Consider the following 20,742-nt stretch of genomic DNA (forward strand, 5'->3'; position numbering starts at 1 on the left):
CAGAGGTCAGGAAAGTTACTCAGGTTGATAGATACCTGACAACGCAGAATTAGCACATTATAGATCTAGTTCTTAAAATCTAATGGTTATTTCCTTAAGATGAGGACTTTTTTGATACATTTCTGATATTGCTCATAATCCACGAGGCTTTAAAAATTGCAATACACTCTTCCTTTATCCCGGTTTGGAGCTGTTTTATTGAGACACGCATACCTTTCAGGGGATTTAGGAGGGAGGTTGTGGCTATACTAAGTGGACATTTAAATTTGGGTTTTTAATATTTGGTACATGGATGGGAAAGCATTAAAATGGAAATTCTCTTGTGACAAAACAAATGTTTTACAATAAGGAAAAATGAGTTAATGTTGACTTTTTCTGACATAGAAATCATATTATTTGTCTTTGCACATACATTTACCACTTCTTGTGGCCTTCATTTCTTTCAGTGGACCCAGATTTCCATGTATTATTATTTGTCTTCTGACTGAAGGACTTCCTTAACCCTTCTTGTAGTGAAGTCTATCATTGATGAATTCCTTCTCTTTTGTATATCTGGAAGTCTCTACTTCATCTTTGTTTTTGCTAAGTCAAATTCTGGGTGGACGATCTTTGTTTGAGTACTTCAAAGATTTTGCTCCACTGTCTTATTGTTTCTGATGAGAATTTGGCTATAATTTTTATCTTTATTTCTCTGTAGATAAAGTACATTTTCTTTTTGGCTGCCTTTAACATTTTCTCTTTATCCCTGCTTTTGACCAGTTTGTTATGATGTATATTATAGTGAAATTTCTTCTATGAATTTTTTACTTGGGGTTTGTTGGGTTCTTGGATGTGGATTTACAGTTTTCATTAAATTTGGGGAAAAATGGCCATTAGTTCTTTAAATATCTTTTTTATCCCTTCTCCTATTCTATTCTTTAAGGATTTCGGTTACTCATATGTTAAGCTGTTGAAGTTTTTCCAGAGCCCATTGATGCTCTGTGTGTTTGTTTTCAGTCCATCTTTTCCTTCATTCTTCATTCCAGATAGTTCCTATTGCTAAGTCTTCAAGTTACTAACCTTTTCTGCTGCAGTGTCAAATCTTCTGCAGTGTTCACTTTTCTGTTAATCTGCCATCCAGTACGTTTCTCCTTTCAGTTACTGTATTTTTCATCACTAGAATTTCAACTTGAGTATTTTTTTATATTTCTATACCTCTATTTACCATTCAATCCTGTCTCTACTTTCTCGAAAATATTTAAAATAGTTATAATAATTTCTATGTACCCACTTACTAATTCTATAATCACTGCCATTTTTTTGTGTTGATTTGAATTGCTTTTTCTCCCTATATTGTGGATTTGTATTCCTGCTTCTTTGCACACTTGATAATTTTTGATTGGAAGTTAGGTATTGTGAATTTTACCTTATTTGCTGGGTATTTTGCATTACTATAGTTATTCTTTAGTTTTGCTAGATGGGTAACTAAATGTTGTTAGAGCAGTATTTATTTTTGAGCAGTATTTAGCTTTTGGTTAACTTTTCCTCACTACTGAGGCAATGCATTTCTGAATACTCTACCCAGTGTTCTGTGAATTATGAGGTTTTCTATTTTGCTGAGTGAGAAACCCAAACTGTTTCAGGTTGTGTGTGAGTTACCGTGGTTGCTTCCTCTAATATCACTAATCCTGCGTGATGTCCGAACCATACTCAACATCCTAAAGATCTCGACTCTCCACAAGTCAGCCTATATATTAAAGAGTTCCCAAGTAAAATTACTAACAATATACTTCTAACTAGAGAGTTTGTTCATATTGAAAAATAAGTATGCAAAACATGGACCAGTAAGTTTGAACAAAAAAATGGAAGAAAGTGTTACCAATGTTAAAATATAGCATGTAGCTACAATAATTACAAAAAAGTGTTGTTAGCAATAGAATAGACGTATCAGTGAGACTGAACATAAACCCCTGAAATAGGACATAATAGATATGAGATTTTGGAATGAGGTTTAAGGTGGTCTCTCGAATTAGTGGAAAAAAATAAAGAACTATTTTTCTTAATGTCTCAGTTTTCCTGTGAGTGCACCCTGCTTTAATTTTCCACTGGATGATACAGGGACCTTGGGATATGAGTCATCTTATGGAATTAAAAAAATCTTTTATTACAGAAAATTTTATATATATATAAATATATATACTAATTAATATACATATTGATTAAGAAGGGAAAAGTATGGCTGTCTGGGGACCAATCTTCTCTTGTTTGATCATCACACCTTCCCCCCGGGTGTCTCTCCAGTAGAGTGAACGCAAGGCTGAGTTGCCGGAATTGTATTTCTCGGTGGAATATTTGGGAAGCAAGTCCAATTTGCTCTTGTTTTAAATCAGGTGGAAGAGGCTCAGTGGCTTAGTCTTAGCATTCCCTAGCCTGAGGCTGCAGGAGGTGCAGATCCTCCATGTGGTGATTCCTGAGACCTATGAACTTTGATTGGTAGCTGGGCCTTCATGCTAACTGGGAAACCTGCATGAACTGAGGGCTATTCTGGCGTTATTTGCGTTTCTGTGGTCAGAACAGAAAAAGGAACTGTGATAACAGCAAAGCCACAGAAACATTGGGGTGAGTTTTATTTTTGTGAGCATGTGCTTACTTTGCATGATGACTACAATTCCACTTTGAAATCAAAGGGAATGTTGCCATGAAGCACATGGGATCTTGCAAAGTGCTTTCTCATTGATCTGGTCTTTGCCTGGGACAAGCACAGTGCTAGGGATGGATTCAGGGATGGAGAGGGTGTGGTCTCAGTCCTTGGGGATCTTTATACTTTCAATATTTACTGAACATCTACAGTGTACCAAATACCATGCTAAGAATTCTAGAGAAGATGTATATCCACTCTTCATTTTTTCTATCTATAATCATTGAATGCTATTTTTTGGAGGCTCTTCAGTAAGCACTGGAGATGTAGTGGTAGCAAGATGTAATCTCTGCCCTCAGGAAGCTCACGTTTTGGTAGGGCAGATGGTCACATAAAACAACTACAATTCAGGGTGAAAAGTACTGTGATTCCAAAATATCCTGAAAGAAGAGGGCCATGGACTGGAAGGGTCTGTGAACTGTGGAGATGGATTTCCTGTCTCTGGGACGACTCCAATGTTTCACAGAGGATGGGAGCTTATGTTCTCCTGGGATGGGCTGGGAGTGGGATTCATGGCATCTACGTGTGATGTCAGTATTATCTTCATGCTACAGTTTGGACCTTGAGACTCTGAAAGGCTAAAGAGCTGTCTAAATATCACATAGATGCTACTTAAAGAAACCTGGATATAAACCCAGGAGTCCAGACTGGTAACAGTGCTTTCTTCCATGAATGGCTTCTTGGTAAACTTCCCCCGCTGATTTGAGAGTTTAGGATTGTCTCTGCCCTCCATTTGTCTCTGCAATTGTACATTTTATCAGTGATTTCCTTCTGGCTCATGGTAGCCCTTAATCTTCTGAGCCTGACCCCAATCCCTGCAGGAACGAAGGTTTGTGACATGAGTGGATGTCATGTGCCTCTTAGTCTCACGTGCCCTGGAGTCTTACTGTACAAGGGGCTGTGTTGATACACACAGACCTCAGTCACCTTGGAGAAAGTCCAGCATGGACAAGGACAAGACTGTCTGCAAATCAGTCAGTGCACATTCTTTTTTTTTTTTTTTTTGGAGGAAGGTCAGCCCTGAGCTAACATCTGCTGCAAATTTTCCTCTTTTTGCTGAGGAAGACTGACCCTGAGCTAACATCCATGCCCATCTTCCTGTACTTTATTTGTGGGACGCCCGCCACAGCATGGCTTGCCAAGTGGTGGTACTTCCGCACCTGGGATTGGAACTGGTGAACCCTGGGCCACCAAAGCAGAACTGTGCACTTAACCGTTGTGCCACCAGGCCAGCCCCTCAGTGCACATTCTTGGTAATGCCTGAAGTGTTGGAAGGCTGGGATGGAGAGAGGCTTGTGTCAGAGCAAGACCAGGCACTCTGAGTGGACAGGTGGTTTATATTTCAGTAGCTACTGGGGGTATATGATTAGAGCAAATGAAGGCACCAGTAAGGAGAAGAATTGTACATGAATTGAGCTGGATCCTAGAAAGAGACAAGATCATCCAGTGACCAGGCGTAGAAGGAGAAAATTAGGAGGAGAAAGTAGAAATAAGAGGGGGTGCTGAGTGTCAAGGGACATTTCTGAAGATTGTGAAGGGAAATGGAAATGTGAAAGTACCATTCCATAAACCAAGGATGGAAAGAGAGCAAAAGGAAGTGGCATGAAGGAAAACTGCAGGCAAAAGGCAAAATCATTGAAAGGCAGCAGAGAGACATGTAACATGGAGAGAACAACACTATCCTTGTACCCCACATCATCCAGTGAGGCATTTATTTCCTAATAGATCTCCTCTCCTCTGGTCTGTTTCTACTAGTCCTATGTTTACAAAAAATGACTTTCCTTGTAGTTGACTAACATTCCTGATGATTCCCCATTGTCTGTCAGATAAACCCTAGAGTCCATAACAGTCCTTCAAGAATTGGTACTAGACTCTATCTCCAGGTTTATCTTTGTGATTCTCTGGTTTACTCCAGCTACAGATGGATGAATTTTTATAGCTTTGTATACTCTGCTGCCTTTTTGGAATGCTCTTCCCTTTTTGTACATGTAACTAACTCCTATTCATTTGTCAATTTCCAGCTCGCAAGCTTTTCAGATGTGCAAGGGATTATTATGTAATTCACCCACTGAATGAAGGAATCTTTTATTTTGTATTTTCAGATCACTCCACTCAATTACTGCCTCCTGGTGGTGACCATATGGCTAACACGTACAATGTGACTGAATTCATTTTTCTGGGACTTTCTCCTAATCAGGAGGTGCAGACTGTTTGTTTTGTGCTATTTCTGCTCTTGTACACAGCAATTGTGCTGGGGAATCTCCTCATTGTGCTCACGGTCATGACCAGCAGAAGTCTTGGTTCCCCCTTGTACTTCTTCCTCAGCTACCTGTCCTTCGTGGAGATCTGCTACTCCTCCGCTTCAGCCCCCAAACTCATCTCAGATTTGCTGGCTGAAAGGAAAGCCATATCTCTGTGGGGCTGCATGACACAGATTTTCTTCATCCACTTCTTTGGTGGCACTGAGATGTTCCTGCTCACTCTGATGGCCTATGACCGCTACGTGGCCATCTGTAAGCCTCTGAACTACACTACCATCATGAACCGGCAGGTGTGTGCTATCCTGGTTGGAGCAGCATGGGTGGGGGGCTTTGTGCATTCCTTTGCCCAAATCCTTCTCATCTTCCACTTGCCCTTCTGTGGCCCCAATGTGATCGACCACTATTTCTGTGACCTGCTTCCTCTGCTCAAACTTGCCTGCTCTGACACCTTCCTCCTTGGTCTTCTGATCGTTGCTAATGGGGGGACTTTGTCTGTGGTCAGCTTTGTGGTCCTCTTAATCTCCTATGTGGTCATCTTGGTCCATTTGAGGTCTCGAAGCTCTGAGGGGCGGCGCAAGGCCCTCTCCACTTGCGGGTCCCATATCACTGTGGTTTCCTTGTTCTTTGGGCCCTGCATCTTCATCTATCTGAGACCTTCTACGACTCTGTCTGAGGACAAGATGGTGGCCGTGTTCTACACAGTGATCACTCCACTCCTCAACCCTGTCATCTACTCCCTGAGAAATGCAGAAATGAAGAAGGCCGTGAAGAGGCTGTGGATCAGGACAATGAATCTAGATGAGAAATAGAGGCCAAGTCTTGGTATTGATCCCTGGGTTTAGAATGATGCTGAGTCCAAACTGATGGGGCAGAATGGGATGGAGAAAAGTTCACATTACTTGTTAGCTCTACAGTTATTTTAACTGGTTCCCATCTTCAAACCCCTTGTTCTAATCACTTGTAAAATATTTCCTCTTATGGGTGTACTATGCCTTAATTAACCATTTTCTGTTAGATGTTTAGGTCATTTCTATTTTTTTACTACTATAAGTAAGTCTGTGGTGAGATTCTTGAATAGAAGAAACCTTATACTTCTGATTTTCTTTCAGACTCACTTGCTACAGTAAATTTACTATTTTAAAAGCTATAATGACTTTATGAATAGTGTTAAATTTATTCTTATAAAAGTCGTAATAATTCACCTTCCTTTTGAAAATGCTCTTGACAGAATTGAACAGTCATTAAAATTTTCTTGATGAGAAATGAGATTTGGCATAGTCTCAAAATATCTTCCCACAAGATGTTTATTAATTGTGAGAGGAAAAATATAAGTCTACAATGGAGAAACATGGAAGACACTTCCTTAAACAGTTACTCAAAGTCAACATCGTCAATATTGAGACTGGAGAGGCACGCAATACTCTGATATTCTTACCCAAAATACATAACCTGAGTCTAATAATGACAAGATATCAGGCAAACCTCAATTGAAGAACATGCTGCAAAATTACTAGCTTGCATTCTTCAAAAGTAGCAAGACAAAGAAATTGAAGAACTTTTCCAGATTACAGATAGATGATAACTAAATGCAACATGTGATCCTTGATTAGATCCCATACTTGACGACGGTCATTAGTGGGTGAAAACACTGAGATGAGATAATAGCATTGTGGCAAAGTTAATTTCCTGATGTTGATAATTCTAGTGTGTTTATGTCAGAGAATGTCCTTGGATTAAGGAATTATTTACTAAGGTATTTAAATGTAAATGGTGATGATGTCATCAAATTTCAAACATTTTAATTAAAAATTCTATCTACCTGTCTATCCATTTGTCAATTGAGAGAATGAATAATAAAGAAAACGTGCTAAAATATTAGTATTTGGGAAATTTGGATTAAAGTTATACAAGAATTCTTTGTATTATTATTACAACGTTTTTGTAAGTCAGAAATTATTTTGAAATATAATGTTAAAATATTTTACAAATTACATAGACATGTTTAATTTGCATTTTTTGTGAGTGAGGAGGGTTTTAATGTTCAATTAGCTTTGAGTCTTATATGCAAAGTTTTCAATGTTCAAACCTTTATATTTCTGCACAGTAAAATCTATCAGTTTTTTCTTTGATTCTGCCACGTATCTGTGTTTAGATTATTTTGCGTGATTAGTTAAATTTATATTTTCTTTTAAAAATACTTAAATTTTTAATTTAATTTTGTGCAATGGTGATATATTCATAAGGTTTTTAAAAATCAACAAAATAAAAAGGCACACAAGTACAAAATTTCATTCCATTTCTTTCCCCATATGTAAGCTTCCCCTTTCCCATGTCCCCACTAGATAAGCCGTTTTCTGTTTCCTGTATATTTTGGAGTTTAATGAAACACGAGTATAATATACATGCTCTCATTTATCTCTACCTTTTGTACGAACAATAACATAGTATGTAAACAGATCTGAAACTTGCTTTATTTGCTTAATATATCTTGGAGATTTTTGTATATTAGTACAAGGAAAACTTCCTCCTTTTTTTCTTACAGTTTTGTGGCCTTCATTGAATGGACGTACCATCATTTGCTTAAGTAGTCTTCTACTGATAAATATTTGGATTGTTTCCAAATAGTGTTACAGTGAATAACCTTGATTTAAATATATGCATCTAAACTAGGATTTATCTCCAGAAATGAAACTGCTGGATTATATGTATGCATGTTTAATTTGATAGATATTATCAAATTACCCTTCTTAGCAGTTGTATCTATTTGTATTCTCACCTACAATTCTCTCTTTCCTGTAAAACATTTTATTAAATTTGGGATTTTGCTTATATGATAGTTGAAAAAATGGGAGATAAATAATTTTAATTTAAATTTCCCTTATTTTAAGTGAAGTTGAACATCTTTTCATATATTTAAAGTCCATTTGCATTTTCTGTAAACTTTTCCTATCATTTTCCCATATTTACATTATGGTTCTTTTTATCATGTTCCAAGACCTAACTATATACATATAAATTTGTCCTTTCTGATAGGAATTGTGGACTTTCCCTCTGGTTTGTCCTTGGCTTTCTGGCCTTGTTTGTTGCATCTCTCTGATACACAGCAGTCTTTGGATTATGTAGTTAATCATCATCATGTTCCTTTATGTCTTCTAGAACAGCCAGACCACTGCGGTTCTTATTACGGAAGCTTTATGAATGTTTTGATATCTAGAAGGCTAGTTTCTTCTCTTTCAAATTCTTCTGGGCATTGTTTCTCCATATAAACTTCAGATTTAGTTTTACTTCTCTTCCTGTTCTGTATCCCCCAAAGAACTTATTATTATTTTGATTGATGCCATATTACATTTATAAATGTATTTAGAAAGGATCAATATCATAATAATCTTTCCATCTAAGACCATGGTTTGTCTTTTCATTTGCTGAAATCTTCTTTTGTGTTCTTCAACAGAGTTTTAAAGTTTTTAATAAATCTTTAAAAATTGTATTCTTTTATTTTCTGGCTGTTTGACAAATAATTGACATATAACATTGTGTAAGTTTAAGGTTGTACAGTCTGATGATGTGATGCACATATACATTGAAAAATGATTACCATAATAGGGATAGTTAATATCTCCATCACCTCACATAATTCCCACTTTTTTGTGTGATGACAACATTTAAAATCTACACTGAGCAGGGCTGGCCCCATGGCCAGTGGTTAAGTTCGCGCACTCCGCTGCAGGTGGCCCAGTGTTTCGTTGGTTCGAATCCTGGGCGCGGACATGGCACTGCTCATCAAGCCACGCTGAGGCAGCGTCCCACATGCCACAACTAGAAGGACCCACAACGAAGAATGCACACTATGTACCGGGGGGCTTTGGGGAGAAAAAGGAAAAAATAAAATCTTTAAAAAAAAAATCTACACTGAGCAACTTCAAGTATATAACACAATATAATTAACTATAATCACCATGCTGTACATGATTTCCCCAGAACTTATTCATTTTATAACTGGAAGTTTGTACTCTTTGACCAACATTTCTCCATTTTCCCCACCTCTGGCCCCTGGCAACCACCAATCTACTCTGTTTCCATGAGTTCATCCTTTTTAGCTTCCAAATATGAGTGAGATCATACAGTGTTTGTCTTTCTCTGTCTTATTTATTTTACTCAGCATTATGCCTTCCAAGGTCCATCCATAAAGTCACAAAAGGCACAGTTTCCTTCTTTTTCATGGCTGATTAATTTTCTGTGTATATATCACATTTTCTTTATCCCTTCATCTTTAAATGGATACATAGGTTGTTTCCATCTTGGCTATTGTGAATAATGCTGCAATGAAGATGGGGAGATACTGATTTCATTTCCTTGGAGACACACCAGAAGTGGAATTACTGGATCTATTTTTAATTTTTAGGAAACTCCATACTGTTTTCCATAGTGGTTGCACAAGTTTACATTACTACCAACAATGCACAAAGGTTCCCTTTTCTCTACATCCTTGCCAATACTGGTCATCCCTTGTCTTTTTGACAGTAACCATTCTAACAGGTGTGAGGTGATATCTCATTGTGGTTTTGATTTGCATTTCCCTGATGATTAGTGACGCTGAGCATCATCTCATAAATCAATTGGTCATCTGTATGTCCTCTTTGAAAAAATGTCTATTCAGCTCCTCTGCTGATTCTTTACTCAGATTTTTTGTTATTGATTTGTATGATATTTATATATTTTGGATATTAATCCTTGATCAGATATATGATTTACAAATATCTTCTCCTATTCCATAAGTGCCTTTCATTTTGCTTTTAAAATTCTGTCTTTGCTTTCAGATAGTTGCATGACAGTAGACTTGGAGAAAATTGTTTTGTATTGAAATTTTGGGATGACCTATTATCTTCATGAACTTGGATGTCCAATCTCCCAAGATTTGGGAAGTTTGTAGCCATTATTTCTTTAAATAAGCTTTCTGCCTCCTTCTCTCTCTCTTCTTCTGGGATGCCAATAATTCACAGAATGTTTCTTTTAATAACATCACATTGCTCACATAGGCTTTCTTCACTATTTTTCATTTTTTTTAATGTCTTCCTCTGACTGGAGAATTTTAAAGGTCCTATCTTCTACATCACAGATTTTTTCTTCTGCCTGATTAACTCTGATGCTGATGTTCTCTATTGCATTTTTTTTCTTGTGGAGCAGTTCTGTTGACAATGAATTCTTTCAGCTTTTGTTTATTTGAGATAGTATTTTATCAAAAAGTCTGAAAATGCATTTTTCTTTTCATTCATTGTAGTCCTCAGCTCCAGTTTCTGTTTGGTTAGCTTGATTGTACTCACAATGTACTCGTATATCAGGATAGCACATTGTATAACTTAAAAAATACAACTTTTACCTGTTAACCATAATTCAATAAAACTGGAAAAAATTAAAATAAGCCCACTGTAGGTTATTTTTATCACCTTTCTAAGTAAACGGTGTGTGTTTGCGTGTGTGTTTGTGTGTGCTTGCGTGTGTGACAGTAAGATCAGGAGGTGTGATGTGAAGCAGAAAGAAGAGCTCGCTCACGTTCCTTCAGGCCAGCAGAGACGCACGTATGCGCTGTTGTTTTTATGTCTTCATTCCTTTCCATCAGGATGGGCCCCAATCTGGTTCTATGCTGTGCAGTCATGCTGCTTCTTTGAAGTTCTTTATCTTTGGCCAAATAAATTATTAAACAATGGTATAAGTGTGGCCTTTTCCTCCTAATATAGCCCATCTGAAATATGGCAAGAACTCCAGCCTTTGTTACTCCTGAAAGTCCTTCCCTGGTTCTGGATGTAAGCCAGCTGTTAATGATGCAGTGAATTTGCAAACTTTTTTCCTTCTCTGGAGGCTTTTCACTGAAAAGTTGAGTAAGGCTGAGCCCATGACAGTACCAATGCCATTTAGTAAGAAACCAATAAATTAGAGAGTTATTGAAGTATATACTGAAGGATTTAATGTAGTTTTCCTTAAGTAGTGAGAGTTTCTGGGGCTTTAAAAATAGAGTTTTATAATTTATTTGGCCAAAGATACAGAACTTTGAAGAAGCAGCATGACTGCACAGAGCAGAAGCGGATGGGGGAGCATATCTTAGTTCAGTTTCCTGCTGGCCTCTTCTCTTCCTAATGGGACACCAGCTGCTGGTGACATATTCCATGTGGGCAAGAAACGTTACACTTAGAGATTCAGTGCAATTGGGCAATTTATTGGTTGTATAGAGTTGAGCCATTCTCTTAATCTTTCTGAGTGCCAGTTATCTAATCTGCAAAATGGGAATACTAGTTTCTTCAGTTGAGGGTTACTTTGCCTATATGTGAGATGTTAGAAAGAAAAGTTGAAAGACATAATAATGCCCAACACAAATGTAATGTGCTGTTCGTTAGGAGACCATGCCTAACAGTTAGAGAACTCTAGTCTTCCTGAAGCCCTTGCCAATGAAAACCACATGCTCACAACTTGGATAAAATGCTTAAAATTTCAAGAATGAACAGTTGGAAGACCCCTGCACCAGGAGTCAGGAAAAAGCTGGTTTAGCCTTGCTATCAGCACATGGAGTAACTTTGCACACATACTTTTTCCTCTTTGGCTGTTTTCCCACCTTTAAAGTGAATGAGTTGAACAAGATGATCTTGAAGGCTCTTCCATGTCTAGCCTTCTCTGATCAGGTGACATGTCAGAATGACATGCCTGAAGTGGTCCAGGTCCACTTGATTGAAGTTTCCCTGGAGCTAACTGGCTTCCTTAGTGCAATGAGGGAAGACATCAGAAAAGGCCCCTAAGGGTCTCTTGAGGATGTCTGTGGTAGGGCAGAGGGAGGATGTGATATTGGATTCTCCTCTGTCACTTACTTGAAAATGCAGAGGGAAAGCTCTTGGGGCCAGGACAAGAGGGGGCAAATCATGAGGGGGCAAGTAGAAGACTTGACTTCATATTTGGATTAATTAGAGATCATTTCCTTAACCTCTGAAGGAAGCAATTGGGAAGTTAACTTTTGGTCTTCTCAGAAAAAACACCAGAGAGGGGATGCTATAAAAGTTCATGGAATTCAGTTCTCTGATCTCCATTTTCCATCCCATACACCTTAAATGTTTCCAGCTTCACAGTCCAGCATATATTTTCTTCAATTCTCATTATAGTAGGTTTTAGGGTAGACTGTCCCTGTTCTATTTCCTTGTAACTTTCTTCATGAGAAAGTCATTAAACGTTGGAGATGGTGGTACATAGGGGTGTCAGCATTGATGGCACCTTGTGAGTCCACAGGGGAGGATCAGCATTAAGTGTCGCCTTTATGTGTGGAACAGATTCTGAGTTAGTCAGTTCATTCACTGAGCCTTTACCATGGATGGGCAGATCTCAGGCAGAGTCTTTGACACACAGGCACTTTCATTGGTTTTACTCTGGCTTCCACACACTTCCATACATGGGGAGCCTTTCTTCAAATTGCTCACTCTTCCAGCTGATGGGACTGACTTCAGACATCATCCTGTTAAAGTCTCTCCTGCCTACTTATATGAGAGATGAGAAAGTAACTCTGTAGCTCACCTTAGAGTAGATGCTATAGTCATTCTCATCAGAGTTAGTTGTAACATGGTCAGTGTGGAGACAGTTGCAAAATTAATTTTCAATTAACTACCAAGTCATGCATTTATCAGGATCATTCTTTTGAAAAATTCAAGGGGCCTGGCTTAGACATTTTCATGACTGAACTTGTCTAGTAGAAATGAAGGCATTAGCCCCATTCAAGCCCAAATGGAGATTAGGCAATTCAGAAACAAACCTAAATTTTGTTGAGGACCAAACTTGAAGGTAAATTTCCAAGTTTTAGATCAGTGAATACTAATACACTCTTTATATTTCTTTTTTTTCTTTTTGAGGAAGATTACCCCTGAGCTGGCATCTGCCGCCAATCCTCCTGTTTTTGCTGAGGAAGACTGGCCCTGAGCTAATATACGTGCCCATCTTGCTCTACTTTATATATGGGATGCCTACCACAGGATAGTTTGCCAAGCAGTGCCATGTCTGCACCCGAGATCCAAACCGACAAACCCCAGACAGATGAAGCGGAATGTGAGCATTTACCTGCTGCACCATCAGGCCGGCCCCCATATTTTTTTGGTTACTTTATCTTTAGGGTTTGTTGGTGAAACAAATCTCCATTCCCCATTTTCCTAGGGTTACTTGTGTAAATGAATTCATTTTCTGACTACAAAAGATTCAGAAGATAAAGTTAAGAATCAAGGAAACAAACAGTATTCAAGGTGGCTTTATTACTTAATCTCTATTGGGGCGTGCTTTGGAATTGCTTTCAAAAAGAGAAGCTTATTTTTGTAGACTAGATATCCCTATATATACACTTTTTCCTCTGTACTGTGTATAGGATGATTGCAGTGACACCTTGGTTTTGAAATAGATGTAATAACAGATGGAGGATTCAGGGATCAAACTCAAAACGCTTATTCACATCTACTGAGTTCTCTGTCCTTTGAAAGCTGTGATAGTGGATATAAGATAGACTGCAAAAGCCTTCCAAAGGTTGCATTCTCTTTTGTTGGAGAGACCTGGCAGATATATTTACAATAGCTAGAGGAAAATTTAACTCTTGGTGACAAACTGGTAGAGCTGGCACTAAGATCTTAAGTCACCAATGCCTGTCTTGCAAAGGCTTCTCTCCCTAGCAGCCCAGTTTGCTGACTCCTGAAACATCCTCTCCTCTGCAGGGCCCCTAAGTTCTGCACAGGCTGTCTGGGCAGAAATTACACTTCAGGAAGGTGGATAAGTGAAGCTGGATTGCATTATTTTTCATTTTCTCACTATTTCTTTTAGGTCTTAACTCTTCAGCTTTGCTTTGCCTTTGTTTACACACGATTTGCTTCTTTCTCCATGCCCTCTGTCCATTACGAAATCCAGCTTTGAGTGAGCACCAGGGGGAGGAGTCAATGGATGCGATGAGCACTGAAGCGAGTCTTATATGGGAAACTGTGGAGCCTGGTCTAATCCAGGCACTGCACCAATGTGTTGTGTGATTCAGGATCCAGATTCTTCTTCTGTAAGATAAGAAATCTATAAGTTTCCTTCCAAATTTAACAGTTTATAATTATTCAGTAATTGTGATTACTCAGAGTGACCCTTCATCTGATTCCATATGTGATAGGATATCTTTGGAGACAAAGTGGGAGAAAGGGAATCCTGGAAAAGGCTAGAGACACCCATCTTACTTTCCAGAACTCCGCAGGACATGAAGTTCTGTGATAGGAAAGGTATAACAAGACACCATAAGGTAGGGACCAGATTCATTGTAAAGATTTGAAAAATTTTTACAGAAGTTGTTTATTAAGGCCAACATACCTTAAGCTTCTATGTTAATCCTTTTTTAAAGGTTTTCTTAGCCACAAATCCTGGAAATGTGCAGTTACTTACTATCTGATAACAACACATACTTCTCTTTCAGAGTCCCTTCCCTTGGCCCTGCCAATTAAAACGTCAGAATTAAAGTTACCCATAGGTAACATATCACTGACACTGTCAATGGCTTATGGGTCTGATGAACTCTTTTTTGAAATTATCTCTCAAATGTTTTCCATTTCTTTTTTTTTAAAAGATTTTATTTTTCCTTTTTCTCCCCCAAAACCCAGTTAAATAGTTGTGTATTTTTAGTTGTGGGTCCTTCCAGTTGTTGCATGTGGGACACCACTTCAGCATGGCTTGATGAGTGGTGCCATGTCCGTACCCAGGATCCAAACTGGCAAAACCCTGGGCTGCCAAAGTGGAGCGTGTGAACATAACCACTCGGCCAAGGGGCCGGCCCCTGTTTGCCATTTCTATTCGGAGTTTTGATAAATGTTAATTTTCTTTTCTTTCTTCCTTCCTAAATCTAATCATTTTAAAAATTTTTAGTTATTTATTCATTTGAGTGTGGTTGACATACAATGTTATGTTAGTTTCAGATGTGCAACATAGTGAGTCAACATTTATATACATTACATAATAAAAATTGATGATTACACTGTATATACATCTTGCGCTGTGATCCTTCAACAGCTTTGGAAAGAAAACACAAGTTTTTTTTTTTTTTTATCTGAGAACTAAAGTGGTCCTTACAAATTCTCTGAGGGGCCCACCTGATGGTGCAGCAGTAAAGTTCCCATGTTCCGCTTCTGCTGCCCGGGGTTTGCAGGTTCGTATCCTGGGCATGGACCCATGCATCGCTTATCAAACCACGCTGTGGTGGCGTCTCACATATAAAATAGAGGAAGATGGGCACAGATGTTAGCTTGGGACCAATCTTCCTTAGCAAAAAGAGGATTGGTGGCAGATGTTAGCTCAGGGCTAGTCTTCCTTGGGAAGAAAAAACAAACAAAACAAATCCTCTGAGAGGAATTCTGACACCCCCAAATTTGAGGTAATTATAGAAATAGAGAATTGACCTTTATCTTATGGTATTACATACACTAATTTTTTCTAGTAGTTGTTTCATAGATTCCTTAGAATTTTCTATGTAAATAATCATGTCATCTACAAATAGAGGCAATCTCATTTCTTCATTTCCAATCTTTATTTTTATTTCATTTTGTTGCCTAATTGCACTGGCTATGAACTCCAGTACAATGTTGCCTATAAGTGGTGAGAATAGATATCCCTGCCTTGTTCTCAATATTATGGGAAAGACATTCAGTATTTTCATCAATAAGTAAAGTTAAGAAAGTTATCTTCTATTCCTAGATTGCAGAGTTATTATTATGTTTTAAAATCAGGAATGAATGTTGAATTTTGTTAAATTATTTTTCTGCATCCCTTGAAACGATTATATTGATTTCCTCTATTTTGTTAAAATAGTGAATTACATTGATTTTTGTGGTTTTATATTGTTTTTTATTTGGAACATATTCCTTTCTTTCATCATTTTGCTTGACTCTCTGTGTTGGTTTCTTTGTATTAGCTGAAACAGGTACCTCTCCCAGTCTTGAACAAGTGGCCTCATTTAGGAGAAGAAACTAACCATTCAACCTTGCCTTAGCTCTTTGTTGTCTCTCAAACCTTTGAGATTATCCATGCAGTCTATTTTATTTTTAATGTCTCCCATTAGTTGAGGGTGTGCCAAGACATGTTAGTACCACAAAAAGGAGTACCTCAGTCAACACCTAGCTTCAGGCTGATTGGAAGCCAGACCCTCAGGCAGCAGTTTTTAAAATAAGCAAACGTATACAGTCCTAGGGAACTGCAAGTGTAAGCTCTGCAGGGCACAAAAGCCAGAAATCTGGTGTTCCTGGGCAACAGACACAAAAATCTGCCTCCAAATGAGTGCATAAGCTCATTTCTGGGAAATACCGGAAAACTGTATTCAGGCAGAGGGAGAGTGCAATATGGTGTCCTCTGGCCTATGTTCCCTGAGAACACCTCTTATACCCCTAGAAGTGTGCCAGGCCAGGACCCTCCCCCTCAGGCCAAAGCTCCTGGACAAGCAAATAGGCCTCTTTCTCAGAAAGACTGGGGCTGTTTTTCAGTGTGCTATCTGTGCAGTGCCCTGGGGTTGGTAGACTGCCAAGATATGTCTCTCTGATTATTACAGTCCTATGGAACCCAGGAATGCAAGCCCTTCTACACTCCAGGGCCAAGTGTTCAAGGGGTATCCCCTGAGTGGCAGCCACAAAACCCTGTGCACCAGAAGCACATAAAAGCTCCCTTCCCCCAGGAGATACTGATGCTCTGGAGTGCAGCAGAGGGAGATAGCAAAGAAAAAAGTGAAAAAAAGGTCTAGAACAAAAAAATGATGGCACCCTCTGGCTTTTGCAAGGCAGAAGGAGAGTGTAAAAATGGCACTCACCAACCTTCATCCTCAGAGAGTATCCCAGTAGGTCCCTGCCCCTCCAGCTGGTGGTTTAACAAATGAATCTCTTTCACATAAAGTCTGGTGCTTTTCAAATGGCTGCTCTGCACTGGGTGCTGGGGCAGGTGCTTCTGCACATGAGCATTTTAAGAGTCATTTCTCAGTTTGCTACAACCCTTTGGGTCTCATGGACCTGAGCTCTGTTGGCTTTCAAAGGTCAGATGTTTTGGGGGCTTGTCTGTCAGGTGCAGGTCTTAAAAGTTGGGGTGCCTGATATGTGATACAAACCCTTTATTCCTCAGGGAGAAGCACTGGGTTTGTGAGTTCCCTGCCAACTGTGGGTTGCTGTGCCAGAGGTGGGGTTTATGGTGAGATTGCATCTCAGCCTTTCTTGCCCTCTTCGGTTTGGGCTTTTCCTGACTTGCCTGATGAGAAGGAGCTGCTCTGCTAGTTTTCAGGCACTTTTTAGAGGAAAATGTTCCATACATAGCTGTAGGCTCAGTGTGTCCATGGGAGGAGGTGAGTTCAGGATCTTTCTACATGGTCATCTTGAACTATCTCTCTGATTTTTGAGTTAAGACAATTTTGCATTCCTGGGACAAATCCCACTTTGTCATGCTATATTGTTCTTTGTACACATTGCTGCATTTGATTCAAATGTTTTATTAAGGGCTTTTTTTGTGTGTATGTCTATGTTCATGAGTGATACATATCTATGATTTTCATGTTTTTAAATGTTTTTCGTCAAGGAGTGATGTCAGTATCATGGTGGAGTGAGTTATTTCCTTTGTCTCTCTCCTCTAAGTTACAAACCAATCAGACATCCATTGACCAACAAAGGACTCCCTACACAGCACAACAGGACACCTAAGAGATTCATGCATCTGTACATTGAAGTGAGTGGACTGGACCTCTGGGAGGCAGGGGGAACTAAGGGAGTGGTTCCTTCCCCTCACCTAGAAGAGGGGATCCAAGGTACAGATCCTCACACCAGTGCATGCACCTGTGGATAAAGGCTGCAGAGGCAGACAAGGCGCAGCTTATCCCCTGCTCCCCACCCTCAGAGGATCTGGCATGCATACCTGCAAACAGAGGCTGCAGGAGCAGACATGGCATGGCTTAGCCCTTGTCCCCAAGTGAATCCTGAAGACAGAGTATGTTGGGTCAGAAATGGAAGGTATGGCTTAGCTCCAGGCTCCAAGCACTGGTGAGTAGTGCACATGCCCTGAGAATTCAGGACACAGAGCAAAGCTTGTGACCCAGCACACTCACCCTCCCTTGTCAATTACGTGGTCTTTCCAACAGTGGAGAATATATACAAAACTTAGATTTGCCTGGCTGGGGCATGGTGCCCTGACCTGAATTTTCAAAATAAACCAGTTTGAGCCAGAGACCAAAGACTATATGAGTAAGCAGCAATGACAATCTCTTCCTCCTTAGCCCCTGTTCCCCCTAGAGGGGGCAGGTGGAAACTGTGACAAGAAACTTCAGGAATCACAGCAGGACTGATGACCTAGTCCCCAGCCCCCAGTGACAGCAACCCTGACACTGGCTCCACCAGCAGTAGGGACTGCATACAAGTCTCTGGGTCCTCGGGTCCCTGTCAGTGACAATGACACTTGTGAACCCAGCATCACTGGCAGAGGTGCAGCCAACATCCCAGACAACCTGGGAGCAGCTGTGCAAGGGGAAACAGTATCCAAGTCTGTGGAGAACCCATGGAGGGCCAGTGGGAGAACATGAGACCCAAGTGACCCCAGAAACAGCAGAAGTGCTCTCAGCCTGATGAGCCTGGTGGAGACACCTGCAACTGCAGTGACATCATAAGCAGCAAGGCACCAGTAACCACAGGGGTACAAGAAGCACACGGAGGGCACTGATGATGCCTTTGTCAGAGGCAATGGAGGCTGAAAAGTGCAGGCTCTTCAATGCAAACAAAAGCAGCTCAGAAACAAAGTAACCAAAAGCTTACAGAAATAAGAAACGTGGTTACGACCACAAATGTGCCAGCAGAGAATCAACTCATCAAGTTCCATTAAGAACTACGGTAACATAGCAGAACAGAAAGAAAATTATAGCACTCCATAAAGCAAACTTGAAATCACACAAGACTACAGTCACAAGACTACAGTCTGAAAAAGAATTCAAAATATTTGTTTTAAAGAAACTCAAAGAGTTACAAGAAAACTCAGAAAGACAGTTCAATGAATTTTGCGAATAAAATTAACGAACAGGAGTACTTCACCAAAGAGATGGAGACTATAATTAATAAATAAAAAACCCAGAAATTTTGGAGGTGAGAAACACAATTAATGAGATGAAAAATAATGTAGAAAGCATTAAAAATAGAATAGACTTTATAGAAGAGAGAATTAGTGAGCCCAAAGATAGAAATCTAGAAATGGTTCAGGTGGTGGAGGAGAGAGAACTAAGATTAAAAAAAAAAGAGAAATAGCCAACTCAATTAGGAAAAAATGGCACAAGGATAGTGAATATCTCAGAGGAAGAAGAGAAGGAGAAAGGAGCAGAGAGATTATTCAAAGGAATAATAGCTGTGAACTTTCAAAACAGGGGGAAGGAATGGGTCTACAAGTCCAGGAAGCTAATAGAACTAATTATCTCAATGCAAAAAACATCTTTTCCAGGGGCTGGCCTAGTGGTGCAGTGGTTAAGTGCACACATTCCGCTTTGGTGGCCTGGGGTTCGCCAGTTCGGATCTCAGGTGCGGACATGGCACTGCTTGGCAAACTATGCTGTGGTAGGCATCACACATATAAAGTAGAGGAAGATGGGCACAGATGTGAGCTCAGGGCCAGTCTTCCTCAGCAAAAAAGAGGAAGATTGGCAGCAAATGTTAGCTCAGGGCTAGTCTTCCTCAAAAAAAAAAAAAACTTTTCCAGGATATATTATATTAAAACTGTCAAAAGTCAGACTAAGAAAGACTATTAAGGGCAGCCGGAGAGAAGAAAGTAATTTACAAAGGAACCCCCATCAGACTTTCAGTGGATTTCTCAGCAGAAAACTTACAGTCTAGGAGACAGTGGAAGGATACATTCAAAATACTGAAAGACAAAAACTATTGGTCAAAAGTACTTTGCCCAGCAAAATTATCCTTCAGATATGAAGGAGAAATAAAAGCTTTCCCCGACAATCACAAGCTGAGGAAGTTCATTACGACTAGATCTGCCTTAAAAGAAATGTTGAAAGGAGCCCTTCTACCTGAAACAAAAAGGCAAAGATTTACAAATCTTTGAGCTGGGTGATAAACAGACAGACAGAATCAGAAAATTGCTTCTCTGTATAAGAATAGGTTAGTAAACACTTAATTAATAATATAAAGGACAAACGCAAAGACAGCATCAAAAATAACTAAAACCACTTCAATTTGGTAACAAACACACAATACAAAAAAGAATATTTAGTGACAACAAAAACATAGACGGGGAAGAGGAAAAGGATGGAACCTGCATAGGCTAATGGAGATAAGAGGCCATCAGTAAAATGACTCTCTCATCTATGAGATCTTTTATACAAACCTCATGGTATCCACAAAAGAGAAAAACAGAGCAGAGTCAAAAATCATAAATAGGGAGAAAAGTGAGAAAAACATCACAGAAAGTCACCAAACAGAAATGGCAGACAGAAATATATGGAAAAAGAAACAATGGAAATATAGAACAACCAGAAAACAAAAGATAAAATGGCAGCATTAAGCCCTCATATATCAATAATTACTCTTTATGTAAATGGTTTGGATTCATCACTCAAAAGACACAGAGTGGTTGGATGAATTAAAAAACAAGACCCAACCATATGCTGCCTTCAGGGGACACGTCTTAGCTCTAAAGACAAACGGGCTCAGAGTGAAGGGATGGAAGATGATGCTCCAAGCAAACAGCACCCAAAAAATATGGGTGTACCCATACGTATGTCAGATAACACAGACTTCAAGACAAAAGAGATAAGAGACAAAA

The 20,742-nt window shown here is 39.3% G+C and overlaps 1 protein-coding gene across 1 annotated transcript; it reads left to right on the forward strand.

Moving 5' to 3' along the window:
* The first annotated feature begins 4,817 nt into the window (after positions 1-4,817).
* LOC124229230 (olfactory receptor 4X2-like) lies at positions 4,818-5,747 on the forward strand. The gene has a single exon (XM_046644342.1). It carries the CDS (start codon positions 4,818-4,820, stop codon positions 5,745-5,747), a length of 930 nt encoding a protein of 309 aa, XP_046500298.1.
* The last annotated feature ends 14,995 nt before the right edge of the window (positions 5,748-20,742 follow it).

This window comes from Equus quagga, chromosome 17 (genome assembly GCF_021613505.1).
Source record: "Equus quagga isolate Etosha38 chromosome 17, UCLA_HA_Equagga_1.0, whole genome shotgun sequence".
Taxonomy (NCBI): Eukaryota; Metazoa; Chordata; class Mammalia; order Perissodactyla; family Equidae; genus Equus; species Equus quagga.

What these genes read in the sequence shown, in the direction of transcription:
- LOC124229230 (XM_046644342.1), top strand. Translation starts at nt 4,818, where the DNA reads ATGGCTAACACGTACAATGTGACTGAATTCATTTTTCTGGGACTTTCT.